The sequence below is a fragment of the Trematomus bernacchii genome, unplaced genomic scaffold, assembly GCF_902827165.1.
Source record: "Trematomus bernacchii unplaced genomic scaffold, fTreBer1.1, whole genome shotgun sequence".
NCBI classification, from domain to species: domain Eukaryota; kingdom Metazoa; phylum Chordata; class Actinopteri; order Perciformes; family Nototheniidae; genus Trematomus; species Trematomus bernacchii.
In genome coordinates, this window is record NW_022987409.1 from 2,110,978 (window position 1) to 2,131,326 (window position 20,349).

The 20,349-nt window shown below is 42.1% G+C and overlaps 1 protein-coding gene across 1 annotated transcript; it reads right to left on the bottom strand.

Moving 5' to 3' along the window:
* Positions 1–1,407: 1,407 nt before the first annotated feature.
* kcnk4a (potassium channel, subfamily K, member 4a) lies at positions 1,408–19,675 on the bottom strand. Its single transcript, XM_034136098.1, has 7 exons — positions 19,458–19,675; positions 11,099–11,384; positions 10,642–10,759; positions 10,112–10,272; positions 8,148–8,334; positions 5,445–5,578; positions 1,408–4,998 (listed from the first exon to the last, which is right to left on the bottom strand). Exons 2-7 carry the CDS (start codon positions 11,285–11,287, stop codon positions 3,922–3,924), a joined length of 1,866 nt encoding a protein of 621 aa, XP_033991989.1. The 5' UTR covers positions 11,288–11,384; positions 19,458–19,675; the 3' UTR covers positions 1,408–3,921.
* Positions 19,676–20,349: the final 674 nt, after the last annotated feature.

The following is a 20,349-nucleotide window of genomic DNA, read 5'->3' on the forward strand; positions in this document are numbered from 1 at the left end:
TGGTTCGGTCGCTTCGCTTTGCTCGCGTTGCTCGCTTCAAAAGTTGAGAAAAGTTCAACTTTTGAGCCAATCAAATCATATGCCAGTACAAGCTCTAGCCAGTCAAACCGCGTGCTTGTGTGTCCGGGGCGGGAGATTCATGTGATTGGTTGTTGGTCGAGTTTCAGACACGCCCACCAGCAAGCTTCAACGCACGCCGCCGTGTGGACGCTGCGTAAAAGTGATAAGCCACATTTACAATATCCACCTTACTTCCTTATTTATTATTTCATAAAAAATAATGAAAAGACTAAAGACAGTATTTTGTAGGTCACGACTCGTACACAGTATAACTGTATAAATGTGTCCTGGTCCTCACTCGTTGCCATGGGAATATCTCTCTCCTTCCAGCCGTCTGTCAACAAATGACAGAATATGTGGCTCACTGAGTCTGAGAGTGGATTCAGTTTGTTTCTTTCTTTGGCACTGGTGGAGGGCAGGCTGCCACGACGGCCTCTTGTAGTAGATCCTGGTTCTGAGTAAGCAGGAACTTCATGTTTATCCACGTTAAGAGCCAAGTTTATTCAGGACTTCCAGGGTTCAGGTCACTTCACATCTCAGACTCTGTCCCAATATCATATACTCAGTATAAGTTGTATGTTAGCAATGAATACATTTGAGTGTACATTACCTTCTTCACATTAGAATGTAATAAGAAAACATAAAACTGAAATGTTTCCATGCCTCTGCCAAATGAATAGACAGAGACACCCAAATATCTATATATATATATATATATGTATTGTTTGTTTGTTATCTTTGTTAATCTTTCAGACCCTGCCTTTCTTTTCCATCTTCAAATACAGCCTCAATTTTGGAAACAAACTGTTTGGAGCATAGGAGTGCAAATCTCAAAAAGTAACTTAGATTTGGGAAGTAGGATCAAATGTGCTCAAAGGTTTGGTTAAATATCACTCATCACACAAGCACTACAGGCTGTGTACAATAAATCGGTCCAGTGTTGTCATAATATCTGGTTAGGATTTTGACTCACATGATATGGAAGCTGGTGAAAAAACTGAAATTCTTTTTCATCATAATATTTTTCTAAAATCAATTGAATTCACATCAGTATTTAAAAAAGTGTGCAGCACATAACAAATGTATTTTAATTTTGTTGGCATAACTTTTACTTATATAAGTACATTACCCCAGTGTATACCACGCCCGTTGTTGTAAGTAGGAAACTGACGGTTGGGGCACAAACGCATTACTCGAAGCCAAAAAAGATTTACCATTTTATTGGGTGTATTTAACCAAAAAGTCATCACAAAGATGCAGAAATTATAAATAAATACAGACGAGCTCTGTTAATGTCAAATAGCAGAGCAAAGAGCAAATCACGTATCATGTGAAGGCAGCAAGAAGTCTGGTAATCATCACTTTAATGTGTAACCTTAAGACATTATGAGGCATCAAACAAGGTTCAACTGAGGACAATCAGTACAGTAGGGTACACACGTTTACAGTGTTTTATAGTGCAGAGGGGTGAAGTCTAAACAGTATCAGATAAGGGTAGAAGTGGTCAGAACCAACAGTGTGTAGGATTTATAGATCTAAATAGAAGTCATATTTATAACTATATTTCCATGGATGTTAAATAAACTGAAACGAAGAATGGTTGTGTTTTCTTAGCTTAGAAGTAGCCCTTCATTGCAATGTTACTGCAGCCTTACAACTAGATGCCACTTCATCCAACACCCTGGATCTTTTATAACACTGGACATTATAGTAAAAAAAAAAACAAGCTTAAAAGGAAAGTAACCTTACTTGGCTAAAAGCTCTCTGAACATTTATATCCGGGGCGAGAACATAATAGCTGTGCATAATAGTTTTATTACAGTAGTGGACAGTCGCTTGATCTTCTTTCATCCTTTTGAACTCTTAAAACATTTAAGAGCATCATGAACCCCCTCCTTCATCCCTAAAACAACTGGACAGTTTAACCTGACAGTTTAACCAAGAAAACGATACACATTTGTTTCCACTAACCCGTAACGCTATCTGTTCATCTGGATCCAGAGTGTTGGAGGTATCGGCCGTAGAGATGTCTGCCTTCTCTTAAATATAATGGAACTAGATGACACTTGGGTTGTGATGCTCAAAGCTGCATAAAAACGTGTAAAAAATACACAAAAGATATGTCTCTTCCAGGAAAATAAGGGCCAGTTACTCAAGAGAATCTACTGATCTGGTTGGGGGCTCTTTCACGTCGGAATTGTTTTCTTTCTTTAAAACTAAATCCGCCAACGGGTAAGCTTGAGCCTCTCCATCATGAGGCCAGATGCATGTTGCTTTTGCGCGGTAATGTTTTGCGGGTGTAGTTTGGAAGAAAAAATAATATTCCTACCTGAAACTGCTTCAATCACCACAAGTGCCATGTCATTTCATTATATTTGAAAGGAGATATCTCCAACCTTTTTCATTTTAATTGTTTTTGCGTACTGCCCCTTTAAATCTTGAAGAATGCTTTCATTGGTCTTGTTTGACAGCATCACACAGAGGACTGACACTGGGCTGAGGGTGAGGGACAGCACTGCGGTGCTTTAATGATAATGTGCTGTTGTGGTTCAGGTTCTCCACACACTGCAGGGTTTCCCCCCCAGGAATGTTTTTAGTGGTGGTAGCCCACCCTGATCCTCATAGTGTAAAATTATCAATTTCGTTTGTAGATGAGGTCGTAAACAAGTACATAAATGGTTGTGTAAAAAAAGACATCTGCTCTCTTTTCCCTTTTAAAGTTGTACTTTTAGGGTGATCATTTGTTAAGATCAGTTTTAAAACTCTTTACTGATCTTGAAGCCATCAGACACCAGTAGTTTCAACACAAACCATCTTACTGTAAATCTGACAGTTAATGCTGAATACGTCTGCCGGGAACCACTTGAGCTCAGCGGCTTAAAGACAGATCAACACAGTAGATAATTATGTCTAATTATGTGACTCATTGCGTGTTTAAACCACTGAAACTTTTGACTAACTGTCTCCACACCGGGTGTGGTTAGTTTAAAAAAGGAAACATGATTCCCTCGTCTGAAAGGCTTCTCTATCTAAAGTTCATTTAAGAAATATGAAGTAGCAACCTTTCATTGTCAACCGGTCCACTCTCTTTAGACATCACTGAAATATCTCAACAACTTCTGGATGAATTGCAGTTTAATCTTGTGCAGGCATTCATGTTTCCCAGACTATTAATCCTTCTGATTTCAGTGATCTCCCGAGTCTTCCTCTAGCACCACCAAGACATTTGTTGAAATTCAAACCTTTATGTCCCCTTAAGAATGAATTGAAAGGCCCGTCTAAACAGCCGCACTTGTGTGATGTATATGTATTTATTGCCAGACTGCCCGTAATCTTTATCATAGCTTAGTGGGACTTGCTCGATCTATTAGTGCATGTAAATGGTCATTGAGTGTATGTGGCAGAGTAGAGCTCACATATAGTATGTTGGAACAAATAGTTACAGTAGGATGAAATTCCCCTCATTAAAGACACAGAGCCCAAATCGCTAAATTGCTTTAAAATCTGAAGCAAAGATCAGTAAATGATGCAGTCATTCAGTCTGGATTATAATATATTAATGTCTTAGATCTTTAAGTCTGAAGCGAAGCAGGGAAACAGCCCCATGGAGGTTTTCCCATCAAATGTCCATCAAACTTTGTCGTATCACAGAGTAACAAAGCAAAACATGTGGGTTGACTTAGTTCAGCTCAAAAATATCCTGAACATCAGCTACATTCATGATGGTGAGACTAACATGTGTATACATAATGTTTATACGGTATTGGTTTGAAGTGGTCAGAGTTTCAGGTGTGATGTAAAATCACCAATGTTTATCACGTCTCTCATGCCTTGACTTTGGTACCGTGTGTGTGTGGGCTGTCAGAGAGTCGGGTGGCTCTCTGACCGAGGCCCGTCTGAGAGAGAGGAGTCTGGGGGGGGTGTGGGGGGATTTGAAGGCGGCTGCATGTCACCGCTGGGCCTCCTCACCTGTGTGGGGCTCAGCCTGTGCGACAGCTGCCTCCTCATACTCCTCCTCTTGGGCTTTCGAGGCCGCCTCCTCCTCTCCTCCCTTCCTCCCGCTCGGTCGCTCAGAGTGTCCGAGGACTCGTCGATGTACGCCAGGTTTTCTCCGAAGAAATCTAGCAGCTGGCAGCTGGAAGCAGAGGCAGCGTGGAGGACAGGGGAGGGGAGGTGGATAGGATTGCGAGAAGGAGGAAAAGAAGTGTGAAGAGGGGTGAAGCGAGTGTCCACAACAGTAGCAGCTGCATGTCTTGGGCTCTTGTTGACCACAGATACAGATCTCTCTGCTGGAATCAGTTTGTCTGCTTTGTCCATGTCTGCGGCTCTCGGTACTCCCTCCTCCATCTTGCTGGCTGTGAGGCAGGGCTGCAACTTGTGGAGCGCCAAAAAGGACGATGATGCAGAGGAGACATCTGATCTGGAGTCAAAAGGTGACTCTGATCCAGAGAAGGACCCCCCCTGCATGGCTACACATGCTGAGTCCAGTTCTAAGGTGGAGCGGGCCACAGGGACGGAGAAGGAGCGGGCCAGCCGATGAGGAAACGACCTGCCCTTCACCTGCAGGCCCAGTGCGGGGTCCACCCTCAACAGAGCCCCCACCCTCGGGACCGTTCCCACTCCAGCGGCACTGACCCTCTGCCTGGACTTGGCCACCAGCGCCCTCTCCAGAGAGGAAACGGCATCCAGCCGGCTCATGGAGCTGGAGAGGGCGGCCCAGCGGTTCGGCAGGTGTCCGTTCTCAGATCCTCCGCGGGACAGGTACCCCAGCGCTCCATCGCCCCCCCTGCGGATGCGGCGGCGCTCACTGCGTTTCCAGCGGCGGCGCTGCAGGAGGAAAGGGTCGTTGAACTCCAGAGGGTTAGGGATGCGGAAGTCCATGGACATGTTCTGGATGTTCTGGGTCCAATCTGTAGCGTGGGCCCTCAACTCCTCCATCTAAGAGAAAGTGAGAAAAGATTAACCTCTAAACTAAATTAAAGTGATATTCAAGATTTCTTTAAAAGGTAGGGTTGTATGAGAACTTATCCACGGTAATGACGCTGGACAAACCTTCAGATTAGTGGAACAGGCTCAGAAGTAAAGCATTGTCTTGCTGTTAGCAAAACATATTTTAGCCACCTAAAATAATAAATATCACTTTAAGTGTTGGCTATATTTAGAATATGTTCACTGCTTTACATCCAACATCCCTTTCTGGCAGGTACACTTAAAGTGATATTGTGCAGTACATTGCTTTTCTTCCTGCTTGTTTCTACAAACTGGGAGGCGACAGCCATCTATTGTGTTTATGAATAAGTATCTCACACAATTGAGGTATTGCTTTAAGTGCAGCTCTTCCTGTCTTGGTGTACAGTCCAGGATGTCCACCACTAATCTCTCACCTCAGCGCGGGTCCTCTTAGACAGCACCCTCAGCCAGTTGCCTATCATTGTGAGGATGGAGGCAAAGTATGCGAGACCAAACACAATCCAGAGCCAGACCAGAGGCTTGAAGAACCAGCCGCCGTCACGACCACCTGGACACAGAGAGAGTGGACTTTTAATGTGATGCACTGTTTCACTGATCCCCAGAGAGATGCAGTTGTTGCCTCCTCACAATAATCAGAGGTCAAGGTCTGATCGAAAACAGTCCTGGAGCGGGAAGAGAGACGTAGCAATAACATGGATGTCCTGGATTGATAACGATTGCTCTATCCACAGGTCCAGTGTCTCACAAACTATTTTGCTTAAGTCCCCGTAAACCACACTTATTATTTATAGTCATAAAAGGGTCATGGTATCGTAGTTCAGGAAAGAAATTCAACAATTGTCATAATTTATATCAAATGAATAGTATATATTTTTGTTATTTATAAAATGAATAGTATATCTTTTTTTTATGTATTTAAAAAGTCATAGTAATGTATGTTATAAGGGCTAGGGTTACTTTTTAAGTCAATGTATAGTATATTACAAAAAGTAACAATTATTCACGTTTGAGAAGCTCGATCAATTAACTGATTTAACGACTTGAGGTTTCAGCTCAGATTTGTATTAAACGTGTAACAAGTCAACCTTAAGTTAAAGTATGCAATGCAGCGCCATCTTAAACCAAATTGTCACTTTGACTGAGACTGCTGCAACTGACGATGATGAAGAAAGGAGCCATTTAAGAAATTATTGGTTAATAGTGTTTTTTATAATACCTAAAAGTAGTTAGGTAATACAGGTGCATCTCAATAAATTAGAATATCGTGGAAAAGTGAATTTATTTCATTAATTCAATTCAAAAAGTGAAACTCATATATTATATGGATTCATTACACACAAAGTTAAATATTTCAAGGCTTTATTTGTTTTAATCTTGATGATTACGGCTTACAGCTAATGAAAACCCCAAAATCAGCTAATGAACTCAAACCACCTGCGAAGGTTTCCTGAGCCTTTAAATGGTCTCTCAATCTGGTTCAGTAGGCTTCACAATCATGGGGAAGACTGCTGACTTGACAGTTGTCCAGAAGACAGTCATTGACACCGTCCACAAGGAGGGTAAGCCTCAAAAGGTCATTGCTAAAGAAGCTGGCTGTTCACAGAGTGCTGTATCCAAGCATATTCATAGAAAGTTGAGTGGAAGGAAAAAGTGTGGTAGGAAAAGGTGCACACAAGCAACAGGGATAACCGAAGGCTTGAGAGGATTGTCAAGCAAAGGCCATTCAAAAATGTGGGGGAGCTTCACAAGGAGTGCACTGAGGCTTGAGTCAGTGCATCAAGAGCCACCACGCACAGACGTATCCAGGACATGGGCTACGCATTCCTCGTGTCAAGCCACTCCTGAACCAGAGACAACGTCAGAAGCGTCTTACCTTGGCTGAGGAGAAAAATAAATGGTCTGTTGCTCAGTGGTCCAAAGTCCTCTTTTCAGATGAAAGTACATTTTGCATTTCATTTGGTAATCAAGGTCCCAGAGTCTGGAGGAAGAGTGGAGAGGCACACAGTCCAAGTTGCTTGAAGTCCAGTGGGAAGTTTCCACAGTCAGTGATGATTTGGGGAGCCATGTCATCTGCTGGGGTTGGTCCACTTTGTTTTCTCAAGTCCAAAGTCAACGCAGCCGTCTACCAGGACATTTTAGAGCACTTCATGCTTCCTTCTTCTGACAAGCTTTATAGAGATGCTGTTTTCATTTTCCAGCAGGACTTGGCACCTGCCCACACTGCCAAAAGTACTAAGACCTGGTTTAGTGACCATGGAATTACTGTGCTTGATTGGCCAGCAAACTCGCCTGACCTGGACCCCATAGAGAATCTATGAGGAAGATGAGAGACACGAGACCCAACAATGCAGACGAGCTGAAGGCCGCTATCAAAGCAACCTGGGCTTCCATAACACCTCAGCAGTGCCACAGGCTGATCGCCTCCATGCCACGCCGCATTGATGCAGTCATTCATGCAAAAGGAGGCCCAACAAAGTACAGAGTGCATACACATGAACACACTTTTCAGAAAGCCGACATTTCTGTATTAAAAATCCTTTTTTTTTTTATTGGTCTTATGTAATATTCAAATTTTCTGAGATACTGATTTTTGGGTTTTCATTAGCTGTAAGCCGTAATCATCAAGATTAAAACAAATAAAGGCTTGACATATTTCACTTCGTGTGTAATGAATCCATATAATATATGAGTTTCACTTTTTGAATTGAATTAATGAAATAAATGAACTTTTCCACGATATTCTAATTTATTGAGATGCACCTGTATATCAGCTTCCAGTTTCTGTTGCCAGATTTTGTTACACACGTTTGTACTTTTTCAAAGCCTGTCTCTGATGCATTTCTCCCATTAAATAGCAAGGATGATGACGGTTCATAAAACTTGCAAAGAAAGCAGCGTTTATTCACAGGTTTACTTGCAACCTTTCATCACAAGTTGCAAGTGTATGACAATATTTGTTGCAATTTAATCGACTAATAAAATGATACAATGTGTCTTCAAGAAGAAATATAATTAAAGCTGAAATAAAAGAGAATAGTGCTGCAGACCCGCCTGCTGTCTGCGCTGAAACAACACATGAGGTTGTGTGTATGTAGTTGTGTATTGTGTGTCAGTACCTGGAACGTAGTCTCCGAAGCCGACAGTGGTGAGAGTGATGACCACAAAGTAGAGCGACTCCAGAAAGGACCATTCCTCCACTTCCTGAAACACCACAGTTGGCACGGCGAGGAAGATCAAACAACCAATCAGGATGGAGAGAACGGCTGAGATCACACGCACCGTGGTCGGCCGGATCTTACGCTTCTGAGAGAGGAAGACATCACATAAAGAGAGGAAACAAATGAATACTTAAGACTGTAAAGATGGGATTAATTAAACAAGTCTACAAGCCGTTAGAGGTAGAAGTTTGTAGTAACACATAACCCATTTTATTACACTAGGCTTTCAGTCTAGAACCCTAAAATGTTTTCGTTTTTCTTACTTCCCACCAGATTGAATCATTTTCTCATGTTTGAAATATATCATATTTTCCTGGTTTCCACTAAAAACATGTCTGCTGTATTAGTTGTTTGATGAAAATCAATGTTGTTGCAAATCAATGACATATCCCAGAATGTGGACAAAAAGTAAAAATGTATTCAAGAGTAAAGTAAAAATTCTGAAGCATTGATGTTTTTTAAAGACATCCAGGCAGCTTAACCTCTTAAGCCCTGAGCCTGTTTTCAGGTCTCAGGCTCGAAAATGACATTCCCAGAACAAATGACCATATCTTCCCTTCTAAAAGGGTTAAATTAATAATCTTTATTCTCAAAGTAATGATAAACCTGTGAGTTGGATGTAGAAGAGTCAAAATCAATATAGATGTTTTTTATTTTAAAGAAAATTCAGATTTTACATAGTAAAAAACTGTAAATTATAGTGTCCGTCCAAAAATTATTTTTTACTTATAGTGAAAACTACCCTTGGATGATGGGTTAGTAGACTAAAAGCTTTAGGAATCCAAAGTATAACATATAATAAGTACCCTGTATCAAGATTGATGCAAAACAAGTGAAATTTGACCTTTTTAGAGAGATTTAGCCAAAAAACCCACTTCTGGGATCATTTGGGTGGATTTGACCTATCTCTGGCCCCCCTTGGTCGATTTTGATGAATGAAATCTCTTTATAACCGCTAGAGCCAATGGAATTGAGGGAAAGTTATATACACACCAAAACGTTAACAAATAAGGAGTGAGAGTGACGCGTTACCAAAACCGGAAGCTGCATACACTCTGGTGGCTACCATTAGCAGCTAACTTTTCCGCTCCGATTTTTACATAAAAAATGGAATTATGGATTATAAATAATTTCTTCAAAGGCACAGATACATTATCAACCTATGGATCAACAGTTGTAGCATTTTTTTTTTTCGTTTTAATGCCATTGAACACGTCTTTTGACCTAATTGACAGCTACGGTGAGAGGATCTGCCGTAAAAGCTCCGTAAAGGTACGTGTTGTGATGTCTGTGTTTGCTTCCCCTGTCGCAAGTTCGGATCGCTCAGTGATGATACTATACCTAAATAATCAGTGGAGTCTCAGCTTTAATCGGCTGTATTGTATGTGCAGCTACGATAAGTAATAAGGGTATTTTTATCTTGAATTGTGTGCCGCAGTGCGTTAGAATCTTTTCGCTCAGGGGTCATTTAGACGCTTCTTATGAGACTTGTGTTTTGTTTTGGTAAAAATGGTTCATATCTTCAGTTAGCTGAGATTCTTCCCGTTAATCTGGTGCTACACATTAATAGTTTCATAAATGTTAAGAAGCCCTGAGACATTATCTCGAAAAAAAAACGGTGGGAGGGGTCCAATGGGGGGATCGCCGTGCTTAAGAGGTTAAATGATGCACACAGGTTAAACAACCAGGCAAGCTAAAGCCCACTTCTTTAATAACTCCGGGAAGGTTCACATCCCAGTAGGAGGTTCTTAACTAAACAATCCAACAGCACTCAGTTATTCACTGCTAAAGACCAAAGGGGTCTGGGCCTCTTGGGGTTTGTAAATCCAACTGAGGTTTGTTCCCGGAGAGACCATTCTCACCAGGAAGAGAGTCTCAATCTTGGCCACGGCTCTGCGCAGCACCGTGCCCATGTGGTCGCCCACTCCAGCGAGCAGAATGCCAAACATCGGGATGCCCACCAGAGCGTAGCACACGCAGAACAGCTGGCCGTACCACGTCCGAGGAGACAGGTTCCCAAAACCTGTGAGAAAATAAAAGCACAAACTCATGGATTCATTGGTATAGCTGAATACCCAGACTGCAGTCTAATAGAAGTCCATGTGAGACCAGACATTTTATTTTTATATCATGTATTCACATTAGCACTTTTATTAAATAAATCAAACAAAGAGTCAGTATCCTGCTCTCAGTGTTTTTTTGGTTGTGAAGATGATGCAGGGTCACGTGTGTTCAGAGTCAAACTCAAATCTTTTAGATATTACAAAAGCTCCCTTTGAAATGTTTGTTCTGCTATTAATACTATTCTACAACATTTCAGCATGTTATCTTCACTTAAAAGAGCATATTGTATGCAAGTAACTTCAAAGTGCAGCCCGAAGTCCCCGCCTACCTATGGTGGTGATGATGGTACCACAGAAGAAGAAGGCAGAGGCCAGGTCCCAGCGGCTGGTGAAGTTGGCAGGAAGGTTGTTCACATCCAGGCCGGCCTCCACCGCAGACACCACTCTCTGCAGGGGGGGGGGGGGGGGGGGGGGGGGGGGGGTGGTATCTGAGGTAAGTATCTGAGATGGATACGCTACATTTCTCATCAGGGTTGCTGTCACGACTGGACAATAACTGGCCTTTAAAGGGTTATTGAATGGAGTATTTTAAACTCAATGAAACCTGATTTTCAGGCCAGTTTCAAGAATTCTCTTTTTTCTATGATTTCCATATGTATGTCAACTATAAGCGAAGATAAACATGTACATATAAAGATAAGAGCAGAAACAGAAACCCAAAAGAAAAACGGTATTTATGATTTACAAAGTCAGTGTGTGAGGGATAACGAGTGTGTCCAATGTTACCTTCACCAGCTCGTTGAACTCATCCTCTGTGACGCAGGAGTTGTTATTAAGGAAGTTGTTCTTGGTCTTCAGCAGTTCATCGAACGCAGTATACTCGTCGGGGGCCTCCAGGGTGCCGAAAACAAGCGCTCCCATCACCAGGTACAGCATGACCCCCGTCAGCAGGGCCACGAGGGTGGTACACCGCATGTTGTCCCCGTGGACCCCCCCTGCCCCTCCAGGGTTAGAGGGTCAGAGCTCAGGGGCCGGGATCTGGTCGGGATAGTCAGGATACTCTGGTGCACAGCTGGGCATAAACAGGAAGTTCCTTCAGAGGTAATGTATGTGTGAGCACGGAAATGTGTAAGAGAGCAACACAAGTGTTCTTGGAAGGCTGACAGACATTAACAACCTTTATTTATACATCTGTGCGTCAAACCAAAGAGACGGTCTCTGACAGGAAGAGTCAGAAGGTAAGAGCGGACAAGAGGTGTAAGATAAGCCTTACAAGTCAGTGGTTACATCAACACTGACACTGGTGTTAAAGGAGAACTCAGTTCTCTACTTCTTTATTATAATGTATAGGCTTTAAAAGGAATACAAACCAAGGGGAAAACTGAAGCAGCAAGGCATCCTGACTGCCCTTTGTTTGGCTCAGGCACCAACAACATTGAATCCTTCCTTTCACATAGTGCAGCTTCATATTGTTTCATTATGTAAAGTTGCAATAAAGACTTGGAAAGTTTCTGAAAGCTTGGATATATCAACCTTGACACTTAGAACGGGTGCCTAACCATAATGCAACACCATCGCCATTAGTTAAGCCAGAGTTTAACTTTGGTTCTACTAGTAGCGGCTAATATAGACTTCTGCAGAGATTAGGTTATTTCTTTCTTTAAAGGACCCCTATTATACTGTTTTTCATCAATATATTATAGGTCTCAGATATATACAAAACATGTCTCGGAAGTATTTGGATCGAAAAACCAAACAGATCATGCATTAGGCGCGTTCACACCGGAGTACTTTTACCCGTACTTTTCCCGTTTAGTTCCATTAGTGCCTGGAATTTTGCGTTCACACCAAAAAGAGAACTTAGTTCCGAGAACTTTTACCCCCATTTTTAGTGTCTGCTAGAGAGGTGGTACTATCCTGGGGAGAAAAAAGTACCAATTTTGATTGGCTGGGCGAATTGCAAACCACGCCCCGTTTTGTGAAGCCGCCATTGTATTTGCTGGCATTAGCATTATTAGCATTAGCATTAGCCCCGCGCACCAACGGAGAGAGAATAACTTATGGCAACACAGAAAAAAACATGGGAGCGGTGGAGATGAGGAGGTGTCGGCGTTATGGCGATTTACTCGGAAGGCTTCAGTAGAAGCTGCTGGGAGTCCCAGCAGCTTCTACTCAAGCCAATCCCCAACTCCGGGGACTTCCGGCCGGGGACTTCGGGTGGCAGTATCGGGAGTCCCAGCAGCTTCTACTGAAGCCAGTCCCCAACTCCGGGGACTTCCGGCCGGGGACTTCGGGGGGCAGTATACACCGTGAAGTGGTTTGCGGCCTGCCAGTAAACCCAAAGCAGAAGAAGAAGAAGTGACGTCAGCGGCTTAATTTGCGTAATCTTCCCTCAGGGAATTTATTCCGGTGTGAACGCGATCTGTACTTAGTTCCATGGGGGTACTACGTGCTGGCACTAAGTACTGGGCACTAAGTACGGCAAAGTACTTGTAATTGTAGCATCCCATAAACTCTTTCAGCCCTGTTTCAAAAGTGCTGATTCTCTGTCTGTTACTTTAGATGAAAATAAGGAGCCACTCCCCACGCCCCTCTAAGAGATATTTGGTTAAAAAGAACACAATAGCCGCGTTCACACCGGAGTACTTTTCCCCGTAATTGTTGTGTTTAGTTCCGTTAGTACCCCTTATGTCGTTCACACCAAAAAGAGTACTGAGTGCCGGGAACTTTTACCCCCATTTTTAGTGCCTGCTGAGAGATGGTACTTTCCTGGGGGGAAAAAGTGCCCCAGTTCTGATTGGCTGGGCGAATTGCAAACCACGCCCCATAAAACTCTGAAATGGCAACACAAAATAAAACATGGGAGCGGTGGAGATGAGGAGGTGTCGGCGTTCTGGCGATTTACTCGGAAGGCTTAGAAGCTGCTGGGAGTCCCAGCAGCTTCTACTGAAGCCAGTCCCCAACTCCGGGGACTTCCGGCCGGGGACTTGGTGGTTATTGGCTAATGGTTACACAAGCCAAAAAAATCGTTATGACATCATAAAGTGGCCAAAATCTGATCAGCTCATTTTCAGACAGGTTTTTATATAAATGGATCAGGACAAAAAGTGAGCAAATCTTTTTTCCTGAAACTTTCAGAATCTCTTTACACAGAGGGGACACAAGTTTATGTATAAAAGACATGAAAAAGTGGATTTTGCATAATAGGTGACCATTAACTGCTTTGACACACATTTATTTTTCCTATTAAAATGTAGTTGTCTTTAAACCCAACTGAAGCTGAAGTGACATCACATTAGTTGATTGACCAGACTTCACACAAACCCTCTGGAGCCACAAAATACTTTGGAAAACTGTTATCACATGCAGTATCACTCCCAGAGACATACAAACAGACGTAGATGTGTAAAAACCAGTTCCTCTTTAGTGATTTATGCTCCATTAAACAGAGGTGTGGACTCGAGTCACATGACTTGGACTCGAGTCAGACTCGAGTTACCAATTTGATGACTTTGGACTCGACTTGACAACATCACAAAAGACTTGCGACTTGACTTGGACTTGAGCCTTCTGACTTGAGGTGACTTGATAATTTAATTCAGGGGTCTCCAACACGCCGATCGCGAGCTGCCGTAGGAGAGCAGAATCTTCAGCCGCTGCAACTCTTGCTGAGAATCCATGCAGGCAGGGGCGGGACTTTATTTTGCTGAGCCACCATGCGGCCAATCATATGCGAGGACACACTAGGATCATACCATTATGTGAAAGAAGGGTGGGGGGGAGACGCTCCAAAGACAGCAGGTGTAGTGGTACAGGCCAGCTACAGAGCCACGGGGAGACGGGGAGCCGGATTTAAATGCAAGCGCGTCGGAAAAAGTCAAGAAATTTGCGAAAACCGAAAAAAGAAGCAGCATCTGGCTGCATGTCAATGATATTGGAGAAAGCAAAGCTGAGTGCAGGATTTGTAAAATGAAAATAACCTTCAGAGCAGGGTTTTTTTTTTTTGGTAACCACTCAGGATTTATTGCCAGAGGTGGGAGAAGTTCAGATCTTGTACTTGAGTAACAGTACCAGAGTGTAGGAATACTCGGTTACAATAAAAGATCCTGCATTCAAAATGTTACAAGTAAAAGTACAAAAGTATTAGCATCAAAATATAGTTAAAGTACCACCTGCAGAGGGATCTAGATTCAGGTGTTCTTTTCCCCATAGAGACGCCTCGCTGCACATTATCCCTTGCATAAAGATAGATTGTGGGTCCCTTATAACATGTTGTACACAGTGGAAATAAACATTCTGGTTACCTCAACATCAGGGATCTTATACATTAAACTCCTTCTGAATCAAACCGTCACGGTAGCCTTACCTTACTGATCCCTCTTACAATAGAAGACAAACACGTTACTTTACCAGCAGAGAGAAAATGGATTATTAAATTATTAATGTGACTAATAAAGAGCAGTTTGATTATTAAGTATTATTCTGTTGATCGATGTCATTACATTTGTTGAAAAGCACATAATGACTTGTTTAAGACTCGTTTTGTCAAAGTTTAGGACTTGGACTTGACTTGAACTTTCCCATCCTGACTTGAGACTTGACTTGGACTTGAGCGCAAAGACTTGAGACTTGACTCGGACTTGCAAAACAATGACTTGGTCCCACCTCTGCCATTAAATGAATACATTGTTGTATTGACAATTCAAAGTATTTGAATACTCATTATTTTATATAATTATACAACCTTGTATACAACATGGTAATATTTCACATCTTTACTTCCTGATGAATGTCTACAATTATACAAACACAACGACACCAACAGTTTCTTACCTCTGTCATACATTGTCAGTAGTCTACACCCCATCAGAGATATTCCATTATTATAGTTATGGATATTTCAAAGACCAATAAGACAGCTGTTTTCACAGGAACTAGTAAACCTCATGACAAGTAAACTTATCTTTTTGTGTCAAATCAATGGAATGCTCCTTTTGGTCGCCAGGTAAACATATCCCAAAAAAAGTTGTGTGTTTCCCGTGTCACACTGTGTGAGGTTAACTTGATGTGTGCCAAAAATCGCTCCAAAAAAAACACATCAAAGAACACAGATAGGAAGACACGAGCTCATATCACAATCTACGAGACTGGAAAAGAAGGGCAGCTTGTTTAGAAGTAGGGGCAACGTGACCTCACTCAAACGCAGCAATATTGTAATTTTGAAAGGAACTATTCTTCATGCTATCTGTGGTTTCTTTCAAGATGGATAAAGAATGTTTTATTACCGAGAGGATATTAAAAAAGTACCTTATTACACTGATGTCAGGAGCTCATCCCATGTTAAATCTCCAGAAATCAGGTGACAGAGAAATATTAGAATCCTCTTTTCACCGAGTCTCTGCTCTGGTCCTTCTGTGTCTTCAATGTTGAGGAGCGGAGGACTGTGGGTCCAATTTCTCCTCCTTTAAGACTAGAATTGGGGAGGGATGAAACCCTCTTTATTGGTCACAGAGCAAACAGCACACAGTGACATTTGTTCTCTGCATTTAACCCATCCTAGTACCAGGAGTCTAGTACTAGGAGCAGTGGGCAGCTATTGCACAGCGCCCGGGGAGCAATGGGAGTGAGGGGGGAAGGGGGTTGTCTGGTGCCTTGCTCAAGGGCACCACGGCAGGGCAGGAGATGAACTGGGACCTCTCCAAGTAGCAGTCCACACTCATATTTTAGGTCTGGTCGGGGACTTGAACCGGCGACCCTACGGCTCACAGTCCAAGCCCCTACTGACTGAGCCACTGCCGGACGCAGTAACTAGTAACCAGAACAAAATGCAGAAACAAACCAGCAAACCCACGCATGTTAACGTGTAAATGTAGATTACAGCATTGAGGAACAGAACAGCTTTAAGTTGGCACATTTCCCTGTTTCTCTGTCTGGTACAGCAGGGAATTAGTGGTATTTAATAAGTGTTCGCATTGGAGAGACTTTGTCATAATAACCAGGAGAAACTGATGCACTGCAGGCCGCCCGGCAGTGGGCTCACAAACGATTACACTCTGCCAACGCTCCAAACATACATCTCAACATTAATCGAAAACATGTTTATCGCTTATCTTCATTTGGCCTCTAATGTTTTCTTTGAACTGCGTTTACCGTGGACAACACACACACACACACACACACACACACACACACACACACACACACACACCACACACACACACACACACACACACACACACACACACACACACACACACACACACACACACACACACACACACACACACACACCACACACACACACACACACACACACACACACACACACACACACACACACACACACACACACACACACACACACACACACACACACACACCACACACACACACACACACACACACACACACACACACACACACACACCACACACACACACACACACACACACACACACCCACAACACACACACACACACACACACACACACACACGATCTAGGCGATCTGGGTCAGGCTCCACATGGACCTTGACAATGTTCTGACATTTCCCAGAGTCTGGCCCACTGTTAGCATTCTGCGCTAATGGACTGTTGGCTTGGTTTGTGAGGACCGTCTCACTCTCTGCCCCTGGCTTCAACACTGACAGATACTATTAGTTACCACTGTCTAAACCTCCGCTGGCATATTTTGATATTTTGCTAAGACATTGAGTGAGGGGGGCTTAGAAAGAGCAGGACTGTGTCTGACAGGTGGTGATCTAATCTTAAATTAAACAGTGGAGGCAGGTGGGAAATAAATCATGAGGTGAGCTGAGAAGAAACACAAGGCTAGGAAATGTTCTTTGTTTCTGTTCTGAGGTCTGCATTTAACTTAAGGCAGGTGAGTAGGACAAATCCAAGCAAACAGAGGTGAACTATAGAAACAAAATAAATTAAAACAATTGGAAACGTTCCTTTCAACCTTTTTAGCGTCTAGATCGTCAGTGTTTGGGGTCCGAGAGACCCTGAGCGCTTTTGAACAACTACAAAAAAAACATGTCAAGTCCCCCCACTCAAATGTGTGTTTTGCTTGGTAGTGTGGTGTGCACTAGAAGGCTGTTTTCACATGAATCTGCTGAACATGGAACTCTGTTAGTGCTCACATTAAATCTGAGTGTATCACGTGTACGTACAAGCTGAATATATTACATCACAACTAGTTTGCGTTAATTGTGGTCCAGTATGCAACTTATAGTGTAATGTGGGTTTAACTTTATTGCACGTGCACCAAGGACACATTTAACAGTGAATCTTGCTTTTAAATTGAACAATAATTGTATATTCATATTACAGATTTTATATTGTGGAGGAAAACTTCGGAAGCAAAGAAAAGGCCCAGAAAATATTAGAAAATATAATTCTGGTGCTGCTTTTAAAAAAATCTAATGAAAGCTTTGTGGTCTGTTTTGTTTATGACTCAAGAACAGAGATAGGAAAGGAAAGGTTTTGCCAGGAAAATCTTCATCAGTTCCTTTAAAAAAAATGCTTGTTTGTTGTTGTACTACTTATTTAGGCCACAAAAGGCAAAGTCCACCATCAACCAATGTTCTGAATAAAACTAAAAGTGTGTTTTTCTTCAAGCTGAGGTTTCATTGAGAGAGCATGGAGAATTTAGACCTGCCCTGAAAGAAATCATTAATGCTTTTAGTTAGAGAGCATGGGGAAGTGGTGCACTTCACACACAAAACACTTTTTATGTAACTTAGATACTTTTTGAACTGTTCTGGAGTCAGAATTGCAGGAGTGAAAACATTATAAATTAGATTAAGAGAGTATAAGGCCTTTCAGGGATAATAGAACAATTAACATTCAAAGAGCATTTTGTAAGTGCCAATACATATGGGGAGATATTAAAAAGGATTTTGTCACCTCAATAAAAATGACTTGTCCTATTTTAAAAGAATTGCTCAACATACTGTATTTATCCTCTTGTATTTGCATAGCTAATATAAATAGAATAAGTCACTTGATTGCCATGCTGTGCAGAAAAGAGCGGTTCAACAATATAACATTTTAAAAAACTATTTGAAAACAACATACAAAGCTATTTCCTTATGTTGTGTGTAACGTTGTATTTCGTTTTTTCAAATATGTAGTCAGTTTGTGAAAAGAGTGTTATCACTTTAAATATCCTGCATATGGGTTCTTATTTAAGGTATTACATTTCACTCCAAACTATAAAGATGTAATTGACTGTATCTGTATAAAGATTAAACAACAAGAGCTCTGTTTGTTACAGTCATCTGCCGTCTGATTCGGTCCCACGATTTTCATAAATCTCCAGAGATGAATATGATCGTCTGTGGGTGAGGACACGAAAGAATTTACAATTCTGGGGGGAAATAAAGCCCCTTTAGATGCGATTACCCCCCGAAGTATTTTCCTCTTTTCTAGTGAAGCAACGCTGACGTCAGAGAGATCACAGGTTACAACTTTTGGTTCTCTGGTTTCATGCTCTGGGACAAGAATGATCCGCAAAAATAATGATAGGACTGTGAGGGCTACAGAAGTCGCATACAGCAAGATAAACTAGCTGACATTTTCTCTGAGGCTATACAACCAAAAGAAGAGAATCTCCAATCAAACACTTATCAAATGCAGCAGCAGATGCCTTTATATTTCGTAGCTGCTACATTGTACTGCCATGTGGTAAATGCTTATATGCTGCTCATGCTCTTTCTGCATATCATGTATTTATTTTGCTATGTATATAAATGTCATGTTCTTAAATGTTGTATGTGAGGGACTACGGATGGAAACTAGCTCAAAGCTAAAATCCGGCATGTTTACGTTCTTAAAGCATTATTTGTTTTAAATGTTCATCAATGTGCCCTGTCCCTCTTCAAATAAACAATTAAATGAAAAAAAATGAAAATGCCAGAAGGGTCAGTGTGTGAGTTTATATTGGCAATTAATTATCCTATAATTAATAACAAAAAAGGAATTTAGGAGACAAACTGGACCAAAAACCAAGCAGCACTTATGATCAAAAAACCAAACAAAGTGCGCTTTTAAAGTGACATAAAACATTAGCATCTTCTCAAACGTACGGGTGAAATAACTCTCGGTAACCCCCGAAAAGAAATGATTTTTGCATGTCTTACCTCCAGTTTGGAGAAATGCTGCTATCCAAGTTGGTCTCGTGCAGGATGTACCGTTCTCTCACAATTCAGCGCTCAGCGAGGACCTCTCTGCGAGTGTGTGTGTTGTGAAAGTACATGTGTGTGCATTTCTCCTTGGAAGGTGTTTCCCCATGCTCGTGACCCTACATCACTCTGACAGAGGAGAACAGATTGTAGGAGGAGGAGGAGGAGGAGAAGAAAGGGACGAGGCATGTGAAGTCCATTACAGCGTGCGAGTGTGATTAAGTGCCGTCGCTGCAGAGGAAGAGCAGAGGGCCTCGGAGTTTCCTGAGCTGGACGTGGGGGGGCTCGGCTCTCTAAACCCTCGTCTTTCCATCCTCTGTCTTTTGGGGAAGTCAAAAGAGACACTTGTTTCTCCAAAGTCAGAGTTATGGTCCACACAGTTTTTCGTGCTCTTAAGGAGGAATTGCACAATGAGTTATAAAAACTTTAAAAGTTGGAGAGCGCGCCTCTTCCATTGCCGCTTTAATTATTTGATCAAAGCCTGCTCCTTTAAAGCTCTCGGCACCTTCGACAACGTGCTCATGACCGAGAGGCAAAGGGAGAGGACTTTGGTAATTGCGGAAATACTTATGTGATTTAAACAAGATATTCCACTTAAACACTTTGAGGCTCTCCTCATTGGACCAGGGCACTCATTTAGACTAAATGTCTAAAAGCAGTAAAAAAAAACTCCTCGAAAAAGGTCTAACGCTGGTCACGACTTCTCAGACACAAAGGCGCTCATAGATAAATAAATCCAAACGACAGACACAAGTTAAATAACGAGCAAGCCTTTTATTTTTGCCGCAAACACAACACAGATACATTCAGACATGTAGTGTCGAAAAGAAGGCAACGAAATACATCAAGT

Excerpts from the sequence above, each read along its gene's own strand:
- kcnk4a (XM_034136098.1), bottom strand. The coding sequence starts at position 11,287 with ATGCGGTGTACCACCCTCGTGGCCCTGCTGACGGGGGTCATGCTGTAC. Across the intron at positions 10,760-11,098 it reads AGTTCAACGAGCTGGTGAAG|AGAGTGGTGTCTGCGGTGGA; the intron begins GTAACATTGGAC and ends CCCCCCCTGCAG. Across the intron at positions 4,999-5,444 it reads CTAAGAGGACCCGCGCTGAG|ATGGAGGAGTTGAGGGCCCA; the intron begins GTGAGAGATTAG and ends ACTTTCTCTTAG.